This window comes from Zalophus californianus, chromosome 3 (genome assembly GCF_009762305.2).
Source record: "Zalophus californianus isolate mZalCal1 chromosome 3, mZalCal1.pri.v2, whole genome shotgun sequence".
In the NCBI taxonomy this organism is placed as follows: Eukaryota; Metazoa; Chordata; class Mammalia; order Carnivora; family Otariidae; genus Zalophus; species Zalophus californianus.
The window spans coordinates 76587169-76605790 of record NC_045597.1 but is presented as its reverse complement, the minus strand read 5'-3'; the positions used below and the strand labels follow the sequence as shown (position 1 = coordinate 76605790).

The following is an 18622-nucleotide window of genomic DNA, read 5'->3' as shown; positions in this document are numbered from 1 at the left end:
AAGTTGATTTAAAAACATAATTCACTTTCTGATTGCCAGATAATAAAAAGAAATAGAAAAACAAAACCAAAAAATAGAGGATTCTGGGAAGATGCCAAAAAGGAAGCATCTTAGACAACTGCACTGGTAGAATCTGGAACTCTGGAGTCTGTTGAAGGCATTCAGCTTACAGGGGAAGGCCTGGAGTATAAACTGTGGTCAATTTTAGCTCCTAGGACAGCAGCGCCTACCTATCCCATCCACAGCTACATGGCAGGCAGCTGTGCACCCATTCCTGAAGCAGCTTACACACAGTGTGTAGGATTAGGGTGGGCAAAAAGGACTTTGTCCCCCAAATTTGGGGGATCTGTGACAGCTGATTGCTACTTCTGTTTTTAGAGGTCCGAGAGGCAGGCAGCCATTGCTATACCTTCCCCCATTTTGCAAGCCTCCCCCTCTAGCTCAAGTGACTCCCAGATGTAAAGGACTCATGCTTTTTTCCCTTCTTCATTTTTCTCTTTTCCCCTTTTTGGAACCAGACATCAAAGAGTGAAACATTCAAAAACAACTCCATCTGTGAGGAAAATGAGAAAGTGCACACGTCCAGAGAAAGGCTCAAAAAGAGCTGAGAAGACATTAAGTTTACATCTCAGGCTGATCCCAAGCACAGAGACAGCTTACAACAATCAAAACCACAAAAACAATAAACTAAAACAATAACATAAAACCAAGCAAATGCTGGGGGAGTGTTTGACAAAAACATCACAAGACATACAAAGAAACAGGAAAGTATGACCCACTCAAAGGAAAGAAATAATTCAACAGCTCTGTCCCTGAAAAAGACTGAATGGCAGATATATTAGACAAACACTTTAAAACAACTACCTTAAGGATGCCCAAAAACTAAAGGAAGAGGTGGAGAAGTTCAAGAAAACAATGTGTGAACAAAATAAAAATGTCAATAAAGGGACAGAAAAAAAACCTAAAAAGAAACCAAAAAGAAATTCTGAAGCTGAAAGGCACAATACCTGAAATGAAAAATTCACTGAAGGGATTCAAAGGCAGATGTGAGCAGGCAGAAGAAAGAAGCAGTGACAGTAAGACAGGAAAATGAAAAGCTGATGAACAGAAAGAAGAAAGATTGAAGAAAAGTGAAGAGAGCCTAGAGACCAATGGAAAACCATAAGAAGGACCAACATACATATCATGGGTGTCCCAGTAGGAGACGATAGAGAAAAGGGGGCAGAGAGAATATTTGAAGAAATAACAGCTGAAAACTTTCCAAATTTTAAGGAAGACATGAATATAAACATTCAAGAAGCTCAACGAACTCCAAGAAAAATGAATTCAAAGACACCCAAACCAAGACATAATGTAATAAAACTTTCAAAAGCCAAAGATGAAGGATGCATCTTAAAAGCAGCAACAGAAGCAAATCATCACATACAAAGTATACTCAATAAGATTTTCTGCATATTTCTCATCACAAACTTTGGAGCCCAGAAGACAGTGGACTAATACATTCAAAGTGCTAAAAAAAAAAAAAAAAAAAAAAAAAAAAAATCAAGAATCCTATATCTGGGAAAACTGTCCTTTAAAAGTGAAGGAGAGGGGGCCTGGGTGGCTCAGTTGGTTAAGCAACTGCCTTCGGCTCAGGTCATGATCCTGGAGTCCCGGGATGGAGTCCCAGGATCGAGTCCCACATCGGGCTCCCCGCTCAGTGGGGAGTCTGCTTCTCCCTCTGACCCTCCCCCCTCTCATGTGCTCTCTCTGTCTCAAATAAATAAATAAAATCTTTAAAAAAAAAAAAAGTGAAGGAGAAATCAAGACATTCCCAGATAAACAAAAGCTGAGGGAGTTCATGACCACTAGACCTGTCCTGCAAAAAATGATCAAGGGAAATTTAAGGACTCTAGACAGTAACTGAAATCATATGGAGAAATAAAGATGTCAATTAAAGTAAATACATGAGCAATTACAAAAGCTATTATTATAACAATAGTTTATAACTATATTTTCCGTTTTCTACAGGATTTAAGAGACCAATTAAAGAAAAAAGCAATTATTAATGTAAAATCTTGTATTACTGTAACTTTGGTTGGTAACTCTAAATGTTGTTTTCTATATAATCAAGGAGACCGATGCAGTTGAAAGAATTACTGGTTTATGTTTTAGGGCACACAATGTGTAAAAATGTAATTCTTGTGACATTAACAACTGAAAGGGGTGGGTACAGAGCAGTAAAGGAGCACTTTCTGTAGGTTACTGAGGTGAAGCTGCCATAAAATAAAATTAAAATGTTATAATTTTAAGATGTTAAATGTAATCCCCATGGCAACCACAAAGAAAACTATATAATATACTCAAAAGAAAACTACAAAGGAATGTAAACATTTCATTACAAAAAAATCAACTGAACACACACACAAAAAGACAGGAATGCAGGAAATGAAGAAATAAAAATCTATAAGCCATAGAGAAAAAAACAGCACAATGACAGAAGTAAATCCTTTCTTATCAGTACCTTACAATGTAAATGGACATGTAAAACACACGATCCAACTCTATGCCGTCTACAAGAGATTCACTTGAGATCCAAAAACACAGACAGGTTGAAAGTGAAAGAACATAAAAAGATATTCCATGCAAATAGTAACCAAAAGAGTATAAGAGTGATTATAGAAGAGACAAAGGAGGACACAAATGTTAATTAAAGGTTCAAAAGAATGAGAAAATATAACAATTAAAAACATGTACACAATGACAGCCCATCAAAATATATGAAGCAGAAATGGAGAGAATTGCAGGGTAAGGTGATTATTTGTATTTTAAGATGTGGGAGGGGCTCCTAGGTGGCTCAGTCAGTTAAGCATCTGACTCTTGGTTTCAGCTCAGGTCATGATCTCAGGTCATGAGATTGAGCCCTGTGCTGGGCTCCATGCTCAGCCACGGAGTCTACTTGAAGATTCTCTCTCTCAAATAAATAAATAAATATTTTTAAAAAATGATGGGATATATCTTAGCACCTTGGCAGGCGCAAGGAAAGAGGTTAATAGAAGAGATTGATGATATCTAAGAAAGTTAGAATAACAGATGAAGCAATCCCTGTGATGGTTTGGATATTATTATTATTTGGATATTATTATCTTACATTTGCATAGTGCTTTCCAATTTGCAGAGCACTTTCATTATCACGAGTCTCCCATAGTCCCTACATAATTCTGTGAGCCAAGTAGAGCACGAATTATCACTTAATTTTACTTGAGGAAACTGAGGCCCAGGCAGGTCTGTAAGAGTCCAAGGCAGTCTAGGAGAAAGAGCCTTGAAGTTAAAATCATGGCTCTCTCTCTTACTGGTTCTGTGCTTTGGACAAGTTACTTGGCTTTCAGGGGCCTCAATTTCCTAACGAGGAAAATGGGGATAACACTTCCCAGGCTCCCCTGATGATCAGATAATTCATGCAAAGATGCTGGTGTGGTGCCTGCAGAAAAGTAGGACGTGCATAAGCTACAGCAACACTTTGTCGAAAAGACTGAATCAGTGCAGTGAACATTCATTAATCACCTATTATGTGCTTGATAACTCCTCGATATAGAGTCAGGCACTGTAACCATAAAGCATAATTACAAGTGACAAGGGGCATCAGCGCACCAAGGGCTTGGGAACAAAGACGAGGCTGTGGCTAATTGTGCCTGCCAAAGGAGAGAGGATGACAATGTAAGGATCGGGGAGAAGTTCGAAACGGAGGTGGCCTCTGGGGTGGGTGTTGAAAGAGGAGTTCCTCGGTGTAGGGGGAAGGGCATTCTAGGAGCAAAAAGAGCACCAGCAAAGGCTCCCGGGCATTCAAGCAAAGAGGGCTCACAAGCTCGATCAAGCAAAGATTGCCTTATAGCTGACTCAGCCACCTCAGACAGCAAGAGAGAGATCACAGCACCTGCACGCTGCTCCACGCCCTCGGTGACTCCCACAGTGAGAGGCAATTCTTGAAGGGCAACCAGAATGGGAAAAGGTCCAGCAAGGCTGCAAGAGATGTGAAGAGCTCCAAGGAATTTCCAGCAGCTACAACCCCAATCTGAGGCACCCTGAGGCACGGTCCCTATGACACACCAATCACGGGGCAGCAGACCCACCCTGCGGGCCCCTGCCTTTCATGCTCACAACCGACACCTGCAACACAGTGTCAGATCATGCCTAGGATGTTTCAGTGGCCAAAGGTCACTGAAGCCCTCGAGGATCCATGCCAGAGGCCATCCAAGCCATGGCCAGCAGCCACAGCACCAGAGCTACCCGCTGGCCTGTGAATACCTGCTCACGGCATCTCAGCCACAATTTTATTACCTGCATAGACACGACACATAAGAAATCCCTCCTCTATCATCTTGAGACCCCCAAAATGACAGAAAAGTGCTACAGGCAGCATGGAAAACCTTACGGCCCATCAGAGCCACAGCCCAATAGAAACAGAGTAAAACTGAAGTGTACTTTGAGGATTTAGTTTCATTGCCATCCCTTTCATCACCTCAAACGCTTTTATAGTTTTACAAGAGAGTTTTACTACTATGTATCGTAAAGATGTTCCACTGATTTGACTGCAGAAGTAAGACATGTCTGGATTCCTTTTATTATTCTTCCTCAGAAAGAAATAGGAAGAAAATGACTATTACCCACTATGGCTGCTAAACGAAGCTCAACAGATGCTCTGTTATTTGTTCTGTTAAAAATATGCTTACCTATGGATTTACAAATTCTCAATTTTCAAAGAACAAGAACATATTATAATTGGCATGGTAAAATGGTAAAAAAATTAGGTCTTTCTGATTAGGAGCCATAAAATTTAGCAATATCTCAAAATCCCCATCAGGAACACTATCACTGAAACAAGCACAGAAATATTAGAGATTTTCAACTTAAGAATTCTGTAATTTGAGGACTTTAAAAAAAAGTCAACGTATCACTGTACTTATGAAGCACAATCTATGAGTCAGACTTATATTTCAACCTCTGATGCACCTGGGATTAAAGAAAGAACTTGGACATTATTTCTAAACACATCTTGGCATCGAACTTAGTGAAAACATAAAAACGCAATTAAGTATAGTCAGTGAATCCAGGCTGAACCTGCAGGTAAACAGAGGCTTCAGTCTTCCCCTGTGCTACTCAGCAGGTTAAATGAAAGTGGGTGTGAGAGCACCTTTGCACCAAATGGCAAAGGCTTAGGGAGGCTCGCTGCCGCGGGAGCCCGGTAGCCTGCCGGACAGAGGGCATGGGCGGGCTAGGGAGACTGTGCGCTGAACAGGAGCAGAGTAGGTAACAATGTTGTACAGGGAAACATTTCTAACTTTATCAAAAGAAAATGAAATAGAATGTTTTTGGCATCAGAAGTGACTAAGCATGACTTTTAATGTGATAGTCGGATGGTATTTTAAAATGTTTAATCTTGGGGCGCCTGGGTGGCTCAGTCGTTAAGCATCTGCCTTCAGCTCAGGTCATGATCCCAGGGTCCTGGGTTCGAGCCCTGCATCGGGCTCCCTGCTCCGTGGGAAGCCTGCTTCTCCCTCTCCCTCTCCCCCTGCTTGTGTTCCTTCTCTCGCTGTGTCTCTCTCTGTCAAATAAATAAATAAAAAATCCTAAAAAAAAATAATAAATAAATAAAAAATAAATGTTTAGTCTTGAAAGCCACAGAGAAAGCTACAGTTTCATTCGGTTAAACCAAGGTAAGGTAGTAAAGAAGTGAATGATACTAAAACCTGTTCCCCTTTCAGGTCATTAGATTGTACTGAAAATAAAGAAGATTTTTTACCCTCTCTGTTTTATAAATAATCAGTCATTGCCAGTTTGGTTGTTTCTACCTTACCTTCTGAGGCTAATGGCAAGAAAGTTTCTCCAACCAAATTTCCTGGTAATCAGAGAACAATGTTCCTTAATGGTGCAGATTAGCTACCTAGTTCAAAGGAAACTGTAGTTAAGATAAATCAAAATTAAAGTTAACAAATACAGTACAAATTTATCAACACCCGAGAGATGTGGGCAAGTGAAACAGTACGCCTGTTGTAAGAGAAAGGATGACCCCATCACACTGCTGTGGCACCATGTGACAGAACCCCCATCACAGAGACTGGAGCCAAATCTTAAAAGAGCAGCGAGACTTCTACTTGTAACAGTCTCTCATTCAGCTTCCTAAATTGTAACATGTAAAATTAGTCATACCTAAAATGCAATAGTAAGACAAAATAACCAAAAATAATGGGGGGTGGGGCATAGCATCCAGATTGGAGGAAGCAGCAAAATGACACCACAAGAAAGCAATCACATCGATCCAGAAGTTTGGGGAAATCTGTAGGACAAGCAACCTGGTGTCTGCAACCAGTTGGTAACATGAAGAAGGTAGGAGATGGGATGGGGGCATGAGGTATGCAGACCTGCTCTAGAATAAGAGACTCAGGAGACAGAAAAACCAAATGAAATGTGCAGGCCACATTGGTTCCAACAAGCTGCTTGGGAGAAAATGGACCTGATACCATCAAGGACATATGAATACGGACTAAGTACTAGATGATGCCAACGGACTGCCATGAATCTTCTTGGGTCATGCTGGGGCTGCTGTGATGTACGAAAATATCCATATTCCTTAGAGATCCATAATAAAACATCCCAGTGAAAGGCCATGAGGTCTAGGGTTTACTTTAGTAACAAGAAGGAAGAAAAAAGAGAAGGAAAAAGGAAAAAAACAGATATAAATGAAGCAAATCCATCAGTTTGGGTAGTTACTAAATCTGGAAGATGAGTATATGGGGTTACCTATGTTTTTCTTTATATTTTTCCTTATTTTGAAAGTTTTCAAGGTTCTTGTTTTAAACACTGACAGTACCCAGCTCACTGCACGTTCACTAGTCAATAAACTATACAATTTCACACATCAAAGAAGTCAATTATCTTGAAACACCACAGTGTCATCTGTCTGTGAAAATCCAGGATTTTCTGAAGAGTTTAAAACATAAAACATTCCTATCTCATTGTGCGAATGCTCTTGAACTTCTGAGAATATACCTTAGCAAGGAATAAACAATACTGAATTCCCCTTCCCAATAATGTCCTTATATAAAATAGCACCAAAATTAATTAAGTATGATTCATTGAAACTCCTTATTGGCAGAAAAGAAATAAAGTCATCGAGCATTAAAAATCAAAATCAAACACCAGGACACATTAAACAACTTTAAAAATGATTACCTCTATGGGGCAGGGCAAGGGGGAATGCTGTGAGCAGGCACAGGGGTGACACCAAAATCTCTCAATGAGTCCTTTGTAATGTTGTTTTGACTTTTCGAGCCACACAAATGGACTAGCTATTCAAAAATCATATTTAATTTTAAATAAAATAACTGCATATATTCTTGTCATAATTTAAAGAAGTACTTTTCCTCTCCCATGAGGACTCCAACACTAAAACTTGAAAAAAAAATTAAGATTTTTCTGTGCTCTTTAAGATGTCCATAGGTCACTCATGCCACTATTTCCCAGCATCAACTTTGATGGTTTTAAAACACATTAATTTCTTATCTTACTTCTAATAGGTTCTTGTGAACATTTAAGAAACTTAAAATGGATCTGAACATAAAAGCAAAAAAAGAGTCCCTGTAGTGAACTTGAAGAAAAACTCAAATCAAGGAAAGCCCCTTCTATTTTTTGTTTCATGTCAAACCACACATTTAAATCTTTACTTGAAAGCAGAGGAATTTAACAAGGATTTAGCAGTCTTCAGTTTGTTCCCTTCTTCTAACCTCAAACCCAAACTATTATATTTTCGCTTTCTTTTCTCATCCATTACCTGTGCTTCTCGGCCAACTCTTGTCAATCAAGATTATTGAAACCTCAAACCAAAACTCAATCATTTGCCTTTTAAGCCACTTAATATAGATGTTTAAAACCCCCAATTTTTAAAATCCCATCTGAAGCATTTCGGTATCCCTTTTCTTGGTTCTTTACCAAGTTAACAGCCAAACAAGTGACCTACTATTGGAACTTGAAGTAAATTAAGTAAAACCCCTGGTTGATACCAGGTAGGCTACATTGTGTTCCTGTAATAGCTGGTGATTTCTTAACTCTAAGAGCCAACGAGCCTGGTAGAAACCTCTGTCAAGTCGGGTCACTGCTCCTCCAGCAGATCCGGGGAGACTCCCCTTCCTCCCTGGGGAGGAGCGGCACGGGAGTGCACCACAGGGATCTGCTGGGTTTGGAGACTCCACACGGGGTCGGGGGCCAGAGATAGAAACGCTCGGTCACAGGCCAGGTGAGCTCGGAGTGCGGCCGGGGAGACAGGAGTGACTGAATGCTTTTTTCTGGGGGCGCACTGAGGAGTGGGGCCCCGAGTTCTCGGCTCCTCTGGAGCGGAGAGTGGGAGGCTGCCATTTTCACTCTTGTCCTCCAAAGCTGTACGGAAAGCTTGCAGGGTACAAAAGCTCCCAAGACCAAACCCGAGCAAACCTGACTTAGCCCTGACCGGCAAGGGCAGGACAATTCCGCCTGCGGCAAAGACATTTGAGAACCACAGCAACAAGCCCCTCCCCCAGAAGATCAGCAAGAACAGAGAACCAAGACCAAGTTTACTGATCAATGAGAAAGGCAGAACTGCAGCGCTAGGGGAATACTGCACATAGAATCCATGGCTTTTTTACCATGATTCTTTAGTCTTTCAAAGTTAATTTTTTTTAACTGTTTCTTTTCTTTTTTTGAATTTTTCTTTTTCCTTTTTTCAACAATCTTATCCATCCCTTTTTTAAAAATCTTTTCTATTTTTTTCATTTTTAGAGTCATATTCTCTCCCTTAATAGTAGCTAACCTATATATATATATAAGTTGTTCTCTCTTTAAAATTTTGGGATACAGTTTCTTCTAACAGACCAAAATATACCTTAAATCTCTAGTGTATGGCTTTGTTCTACTCTCCTGCCTGATCATATTCTTTCCCTTTTTTTTTTAATTCCTCTTCTTTCTTTTTTCAACCAACGTCTTATCTTATCAATTCCTTTTATAAAATCTTTTTTTTTAAAGATTTTATTTGTTTATTTGAGAGAGAGAGAATGAGAGACAGAGAGCACGAGAGGGAAGAGAGTCAGAGGGAGAAGCCGACTCCCTGCTGAGCAGGGAGCCCGATGTGGGACTCGATCCCGGGACTCCAGGATCATGACCTGAGCCGAAGGCAGTCGCTTAACCAACTGAGCCACCCAGGCGCCCCATCCTTTTATAAAATCTTTTATAATTTTCATCTTTACAGTCATAGTCCATCCCTTCATCGTACTTACCTTATTTTGGATATATATAAGTTTATCTTTCTTTAATATTTGGGAGGCACTTTCTTATAACAGATCAAATACGCCCAAAATCTAGCACTGATCTATGCACCAGCCTGATCATATTCTGGTTTTTTTCTTTTTTTTTTTTCTCTTTTCTTTCTTTCCCTTTCTTTTCACCTGGTTTCAGGTCTCTTCTGATTTATTTAGTGTATTTTTTCTGGGGTCGTTGTTACCCTGTTAGCATTTTGTTCTCTCATTCATCTATTCTGCTCTGGACAAAATGACAAGATGGAAAAAATCACCTCAAAAAAAAGAACAAGAGGCAGTACCGACGGCCAGGGACCTACTCAATACAGACACTAGTAAGATGTCATAACTAGAGTTCAGAATGACGATTTTAAAGATACTAGCTGGGCTTGAAAAAAGCATGGAATATATTAGAGAAACCCTTTCTGGAGAAATAAGATAATTAAAATCTAACCAAGTCGAATTCAAAAAGGCTATTAATGAGGCCCAATCAAAAATGGAGGTTCTAACTGCTAGGATAAATGAGGCAGAAGAGAGCATTAGTGATATAGAAGTACAATGATGGAAAATAAAGAAGCTGAGAAAAAGAGAGATAAACAACTACGGGATCACGAGGGCAGAATTCGAGAGATAAGAGATACCATAAGACGAAACAACATTAGAATAATTGGGATCCCAGAAGAAGAAAGAGAGAAGGGGCAGAAAGTATACTGGAGCAAATTATAGCAGAGAACTTCCCTAATTTGGGGAAGGAAACAGGCATCAAAATCCAGGAGGCACAGATAAGCCCCCTCAAAATCAATAAAAATAGGTCAACATCCCGACATCTAATAGTAAAACTTACAAGTCCCAGAGACAAAGAGAAAATCCTGAAAGCAGCTCGGGACAAGAGATCTGTGACCTACAATGGTAGACACATTAGATTGGAAACAGACCTATCCACAGAGACCTGGCAGGCCAGAAAGGACTGGCATGATATATTCAGAGCACTAAACGAGAAAAATATGCAGCCAAGAATACTATATCAGGCTAGGATGTCATTGAAAATAGAAGGAGAGATAAAAAGCTTCCAGGACAAACAAAAACTAAAGGAATTTGCAAACACGAAACCAGCCCTCTACAAGAAATATTGAAAGGGATCCTCTAAGCAAAGAGAGAGCCTAAAAGCAACATAGACCAGAAAGGAACACAGACAATATACAGTAACAGTCACCTTACAGGCAATACAATGGCACTAAATTCATACCTTTCAATAGTTACCCTGAATGTAAATGGGCTAAATGCCCCAATCAAAAGACACAGGCTATCAGACTGGATTAAAAAACAAGACCCATCGATATGTTGTCCGCAAGAGACTCATTTTAGACCCAAAGACACCCCCAGATTGAAAGTGAGATGGTGGAAAACCATTTACCATGCTAATGGACACCAAAAGAAAGCTGGGGTGGCAATCCTTATATCAGACAAATTAGATTTTTACACCAAAGACTGTAATAAGAGATGAGGAAGGACACTATACCCTACTTAAAGGGTCTATCCAACAAGATCTAACAACTGTAAATATCTATGCCCCTAACATGGGAGCAGCCAATTATATAAGGCAATTAATAACAAAAGCAAAGAAACACATCAATAACTATACAATAATAGTGGGGGACTTTAACAGCCCCCTCACTGAAATGGACAGATCATCTAAGCAAAAGATCAACAAGGAAATAAAGACTTTAAATGACACACTGGACCAAATGGACTTCACAGATATATTCCGAACATTCCATTCCAAAGCAAGAGAATACACATTCTTCTCTAGTGCCCATGGAACATTCTCCAGAATAGATCACATCCTAGGTCACAAATCAGGTCTCAACCGGTACCAAAAGATTGGGATCATTCCCTGCATATTTTCAGACCACAGTGCTTTGAAACAAGAACTCAATCACAAGAGGAAAGTCGGAAAGAACTCAAATACATGAAGGCTAAAGAGCATCCTACTAAAGAATGAATGGGTCAACCAGGAAATTAAAGAAGAATTAAAAAAAATCATGTAAACAATTGAAAATGAAAACACAACTGTTCAAAATCTTTGGGATGCAGCAAAGGCAGTCCCTAAGAGGAAAGTATATAGCAATACAAGCCTTTCTCAAGAAACAAGAAAGGTCTCAAATACACAACCTAACCCTACACCTAAAGAGCTGGAGAAAGAACAGCAAATAAAGCCTAAACACACCAGGAGAAGAGAAGTAATAAAGATCAGAGCAGAAATCAATGAAATAGAAACCAAAAGAACAGTAGAACAGATCAACGAGACTAGGAGCTGGTTCTTTGAAAGAATTAACAAGATTGATAAACCCCTGGCCAGACTTCTCAAAAAGAAAAGAGAAATGACCCAAATAAATAAAATCATGAAAGAGGAAAGATCACAACCAACACCAAAGAAATACAATTATAAGAACATATTATGAGCAACTACATGCCAGCAAATTAAGATAATCTGGAAGAAATGGATGCATTCCTAGAGATGTATCAACTACCAAAACTGAACCATGAGGAAATAGAAAACCTGAACAGACCTATAACCACTAAGGAAATTGAAGCAGTCATCAAAATTCTCCCAAAAAAACAAAAGCCCAGGGCCAGATGGCTTCCCAGGGGAATTCTACCAAACATTTAAAGAAGAATTAATACCTATTCTTCTGAAACTGTTCCAAAAAATAGAAATGGAAGGAAAACTTTCAAACTCGTTTTATGAGGCCACCATTACCTTGATCCCAAAACCAGACAAAAAGGAGAATTACAGACCAATATCCTTGATGAACACGGATGCAAAAATTCTCACCAAAACACTAGCCAATAGGATCCAACAGTACATTAAAAGGATTATTCACCACGACCAAGTGGGATTTATCCCTGGGCTGCGAGGTTGGTTCAACATCTGCAAATCAATCAATGTGATACAATACATTAATAAAAGAAAGAACAAGAACCATACAATCCTCTCAATAGATGCAGAAAAAACATGTGACAAAGTACAGCATCCTTTCTTGATCAAAACTCTTCAGAGTATATATAGGGATAGAGGGTACATACCTCAATATCATAAAAGCCATCTAAGAAAAACCCACAGTGAATATCATTCTCAATGGGGAAAAACTGAGAGCTTTCCCCCTAAGGTCAGGAACACGGCAGGGATGTCCACTGTCACCACTGCTATTCAATATAGTATTAGAAGTCCTAGCCTCAGCAATCAGACAACAAAAAGAAATAAAAGGCATCTGAATCAGCAAAGAAGAAGTCAAAGTCTCACTCTTTGCAGGTGATATGATACTTTGTGTGGAAAACCCAAAAGACCCCACCCCAAAACTGCTAGAACTCATAGAGGAATTCAGTAAAGTGGCAGGATATAAAATCAATGCACAGAAATCAGTGGCATGCCTATACACCAACAACAAGAAAGAAGACAGAGAAATTAAGGAGTCGATCCCATTTACAATTAATTGCACCCAAAACCATAAGATACCTAGGAATAAATCTAACCAAAGAGGCAAAGAATCTGTACTCAGAAAACTACAAAATAGTCATGAAAGAAATTGAGGAAGACACAAAGAAATGGAAAAACGTTCCATGCTCATGGATTGGGAGAACCAACATTATGAAGATGTCAATGCTACCTAGAGCAATCTACACATTCAATGCAATCCCTATCAAAATACCATCCGCTTTTTTCAAAGAAATGGAACAAATAATCCTAAAATTTGTATGGAACCAGAAAAAGACCCCGAATAGCCAGAGGAATGTTGCAAAAAAAGCAAAGCTGGCGGCATCACAATTCCGGACTTCAAGCTCTATCACAAAGCTGTCATCATCAAGACAGTATGGTATTGGCACAAAAACAGACACATGGATCAATGGATCAGAATAGAGAGCCCAGAAATGGACCCTCAACTCTATGGTCAACTAATCTTCGACAAAGCAGGAAAGAATGTCCAATGGCAAAAAGACAGTCTCTTCAACAAATGGTGTTGGGAAAATTGGACAGCCACATGCAGACGAATGAAACTGGACCATTTCCTTACACCACACACAAAAATAGACTCCAAATGGTTGAAAGACCTAAATGTGAGACAGGAGTCCATCAAAATCCTAAAGGAGAACACAGGCAGCAACCTCTTCGACCTCAGCCGGAGCAACTTCTTCCTAGAAACATCGCCAAAGGCAAGGGAAGGAAGGGCAAAAATGAACTATTGGGATTTCATTGAGATAAAAAGCTTTTGCACAGCAAAATAAAGTCAACAAAACCAAAAGACAACCAACAGAATGGGAGAAGATATTTGCAAATGACATATCAGATAAAGGGCTAGTATCCAAAATCTATAAAGAACTTATAAAACTCAACACCCAAAGAACAAATGATCCAATCAAGAAATGGGTAGAAGACATGAACAGACATTTTTCCCAAGAAGACATCCAAATGGCCAACAGACACAAGAAAAAGTGCTCAACATCACTCGGCATCAGGGAAATCCAAATCAAAACCTCAATGAGATACCACCTCACACCAGTCAGAATGAAGGGGGGGGAATCGGATGGGGAGACAAACCATAAGAGACTATGGACTCTGAGAAACAAAGTGAGGGTTCTAGGGGGAAGGGGGGTGGGGGGATGGGTTAGCCTGGTGATGGGTATTAAGGAGGGTATGTACTGCGTGGAGCACTGGGTGTTATACGCAAACAATGAATCATGGAACACTACATCAAAAACTAATGATGTACTGTATGGTGATTAACATAAGAAAAAAAAAGAAACCTCTGTCAACAAATGAGCATTCTGAAGGCCTCCTGAGGGTCACACTGCTTTCAATAAATCTGAGAGATGAAAAGGGCCATTCACAAAAATATGATATTCTTCTTTACAAAAAAATGTATCACCAGATTGCTTTTAATAAGGATTTCCAATTATTGGTTTAGACAGTCTTGAACAATGGCTATCAAATAATATGCATTTACTGAGAGTCCAGAGTGTATATGCCACATTTTACTTCAAATAGAAGAAACAAGACACACTTTGTTCTCAAGAGCTTCACGGTATGGTTGACATGACACGTTTAGCCTAAGACACCAAAAGAACACATTGTTAGAAGGTCAAGTGTGCCGCATGTGGGCTGTAAGCATGGTGGTGGCAGGAGCTACAGCGACCGTGGCAGACCTGGAGGTTTCATGAACTCTTGGCAAAATTTCACAGGGAAGATAGCAAAGAAAGGCGAGGGGAACGCTAGCAGCCGCCAGACACACACTCTGCCCAAGACAGAGAGGGATCTGAAATGGGGCAGAGAGTCTGGTTGAGGAAAACTATAAAGGAAGAGGTGTGATAAGAAAGACCAGAAGGGCGGGCCAGACCCCACAAATAACTGTGGGGGGGGGGGGTGTACTCATTGGTAAAGAAAAGTGGGCTGTGACCAGATCCTAGAAGCCACAAAGGACGGCTCCAATTCTATTTTGAAGGCAGTGGCTATCCCATGACCCTGAAGAGGAAAGAGACCAAAAGTGAGCTGTCCTGCCAGCCAGACATAGGCTTCCTCCCTCCGGGACACAGCGATGCCCTGGGAAGCACAGGCAAGGTGGACATCCCTGTCCCCATGTTCTTTCTCCAACATTAAAAGCTTCTCTGACGAGCATTTGACAACTAATTTGATACGTTCATTATACTTTAGATGAGTGCTTTCTTAGAGAAGTCTTCAGAGACAGTGACCTCTCCCTCAAAAGATTCTAGAGAACACTTCAAAAGCATCTGTTAGAGTAGATCATCCTCTACAACAGTGTCCAGAGAAGGCCGATTCCATATAAAAATATTATTTCAGTACTAATGATACCAACATTAACTCATTTATTTCTGACCTATGAAGTAGGGACTATTACAACTCCCATTTTATAGACGGCTTTGCTGAGAGGTTAGAGAGGACAAGTAACTTTCCAAAGGTCTTGTGTAGCTCATTAGTGGTGGAGCCGGAACTCATCCAGGCCGCCCAGACCTCAGGGATCGTGCTCCAGACCGTGCGGCCATGCCACCTCAGGTGTTCCTACTCTCTCCAATGGCCTGTGTGGACAGTGAGACCCTGTCCCTGTGGCTGACAGGGGGAGAACTCCCAACCTACCTGGGGGCTCAGCGATCTCTAAGTACTGACTCCAGAGTCAGTCAGCAACACTGACTCTGCAATATTGTACTTTTGGTAGAAATGGAGAAGAGAAAGTCACTATCTTTTATTCAATGTCTTTTACTTAAGTTTACTATCAGACTTCTCAGGGATCTCTCTCATACTCCTAATTAATGCATATACTTTACAACTGAGTATAGCTTTCCAAGTCTTCAAATATTCATATGTCATTTCCATAGAACCACCATTTGGGCATCCTACACTTACAGAATAAAACTAAATGACAAAAATATCACTTAAATATAAGGCTAAGGCATTCATTAAAATAATCAGGGGTGGGCGACATGAAATAGAGGAATACCATGTAAAAATCACAGTAACAAAAATCAGAAAGAAACAAATACCTCTATTTTACATTACTTTCCAATGTCAAAAAATTTTTAAAACCTTTTTTTATATGGAAGGCATTGATAAAAAAATTCTAGTGTTCCTTTACGCTAGATCTTGGTTGGCCAAGCAACCAAGCCAAATCTTTCTTTGAAAAAATTTGAAAAGGTAAATTGTATTGTTTGATGTAAAGACAGGGAGCAAAGTCCGAAGTTCTGCAGCCATAAAACGTATTTGTGAAATAATTATATTAAGCTATAATATATTCTAAGCATTCACTGTTTATCATAATCAAATGATTACACATTTTGAGTAACAGTTTATGTGCTTCCATAGAAAAGGTGGTTCATGCTGAATTTGGGATATATGTATAAAAAACAGTAGCTGACAAAGTATTATGAGACAATATGCTTTGTGAGTAAGAGTAGTCTAAGGAACAGAGATGTCACAGAGAAGCCACAGAGAGGAAAATGAATGAATATTAAGTGGGTAAGCTCCTTAACACACTAACTGATCTCAGGGTACCTCCTCCTACCGGTGAAGAAAAGAACACCAAAAGTTACTGTTTTCTGCTTTTGTGACAAATATAAAAAAAATCATTAAAATAAACAAAAAGTCTAATTTTAATGAGGTATTTAACTACCCTTCACTTGATGCCCAAATAATGCATAGTAACAAAAAGACTTTAAAGTTAAATACCAACCAAATAAGCATATTATCATGATATATGCCAACATGCTTTTATGAAGAAAAAGGCACAAAGCTTTTATTTTCTTCCATTACCTAAATCTATCTTAACACTCTGGGTTAAAGCTGAGGAGCTCAAAAAGGAAGTATAAGAGAAAAATGTTAAAAATCTGTTGAAGGGTAGGATCGGAGTTGTTTTTTTTTTTTTTTTTAATTCCTTTTGTGTATGTAAAGTTGCTTGGGACATCAACATTTCTAAATGTGTTCACTTTGAACAGGCCTCTGTATTTCTTGGGTTTACATGCAACTATAAAAACGACAGAAATAGGGCATATTTAGGGAAAAGAGCATACCTACTAGTTTGTCATAATATAATAAACACAGGAGAATATGGAGGCTAGAGGAGTACTCACATCAAGCTGTCCTAAATCTTTATTTCACATATATCCTTCCAGATGTGCCAAGAAAGTGTCCACAATATGTTCAAATAAAAATGAGAAAACAAAATCACACAGCCCCATCCCAAGGACTACTTATTCCTTCACTGGTTCAACATATATTTGCTGAGCACCCAACCTGGGCCAGAAACAAGAGACAACCGGGGTTCTAGCAAAGTCCCAGCCCCCAAAATGCTCAGTCTAGTAAGGGAACCTAGAAGCTACACACAGGGAGAAGCCAGATTCCAGACCCCACAGGGAGATATTGAAAAGTTTTAAACAAGGAAATGGCACAAGCCATAGAAGAACAGGCTCTGGGGGAGCAGTAGAGCATGCATGATCCTATGACTGAGAGCACAGGTTTAATCCAGATCAAAAACATGTGGGCAAACGCAGACCACGCCAGCACAGGGCCTGGACTTGAGAGCATACAGGCTTATGATGTGGGCAACTGAGTGAAGACAGTAGTTGCATAACTAATGTGCAAGGTGCTCAATGAATATTAGTTTCTTTCTTCCCTCTCATAGATGAGGATTTCTCCAAAAAAACTTACCTTTCTGCACGAATCACACCACTGTAGTAGGGGGGATCCCAAGGCATTAATTCCTACAATGGGAAAATTCATTGCTATGAGAGTTATTGACTACTTCACAATTTTTATCAAAAATTTAGCCAGCTTATAAAATGTAAACCTGTTATAATATCAGAAAAGTGTTATAAAAACCCTGAAAATTCATGAAATGCCCACCTCTTTATTCCGACTTCCCTGTAATCAATGAGTACAGAGGTATAAATAAAACATAATCCCAGAATTTGGGGAAAAGGTAAATAATGTAAAATATAAACATAAAAGTCAACATTAATAGATTAAATCAGCCACGTTGAAATTTTTCCCAAAATGCAACCCATGTATCAATCCATAAAATATACTGCAGGTAAGATTAGGGTCATAAAGGTAAGATTAGAGTTCTTTCTAAATCTAAGCAGGAAGCTTAGGGTGGATCCCCGGAATGAAAGCAACAATTTCAAGTGTAATGAAGGGAGAATTAGCTCTAATCTTGGCAAAGAAAATATGTCATAAAGAAGCACTGTCCCAATAGTTGGTTTTGACAGCTGGTACAGAATACTGAAGGGAAGAAAAGCTTGAACCCCTGAATGATGCTCCTGCCCATAAACTGTCCAGGTGACAGGAGTGACTAAGAGCCCAGGCCGTGAAGTCAGAATGCCTGGGCTCAAGTGTGCAATCCACACTATTGTACAATGTGGAAAAGTTCTTTCTGCTTGCCAATGCTTTCCCGTTTTCCTTCTACATGACCTGAGCCCACCCCCCTGTACCCTGAGCCCACCTCCTGCCGCTCTTGCCCTCCCTCGCTCCACTCTGGCCACACTGGTCTCCTCACTGTTCTGTGACCACAGGGGGCATCTGCTCTCTCTGTGGAGAAGGGTCTGCCCTGCATTACTGCTGCGGGGCACTGCCTCATCTCTTTCAAGTCTCTGCTCAAGGGTCCTCTCACATAAGAGGTCCTCCCTGACGAGTCCCTAGAAAAGAGCAACCGCCATCCCCTTTTCTCCGCATTATTCTCCCCTGTTGCCCTTATCACAATACAACACAGCACATATTTATTTCGTGTACTTACTATCCATTTTCCTCCCCTAGAATGTAA

The 18622-nt window shown here is 39.9% G+C and overlaps 1 protein-coding gene across 1 annotated transcript in view; it reads right to left on the bottom strand.

Moving 5' to 3' along the window:
• LOC113919171 (mitochondrial intermediate peptidase) overlaps nucleotides 1–18622 on the bottom strand; it is a 175415-nt gene that overhangs the window by 128047 nt on the left and 28746 nt on the right. Inside the window, exon 10 of the mRNA XM_027587945.1 lies at nucleotides 17512–17564. Coding sequence (XP_027443746.1) covers nucleotides 17512–17564 — 53 coding nt within the window. The remainder of the gene's footprint in view (nucleotides 1–17511; nucleotides 17565–18622) is intronic.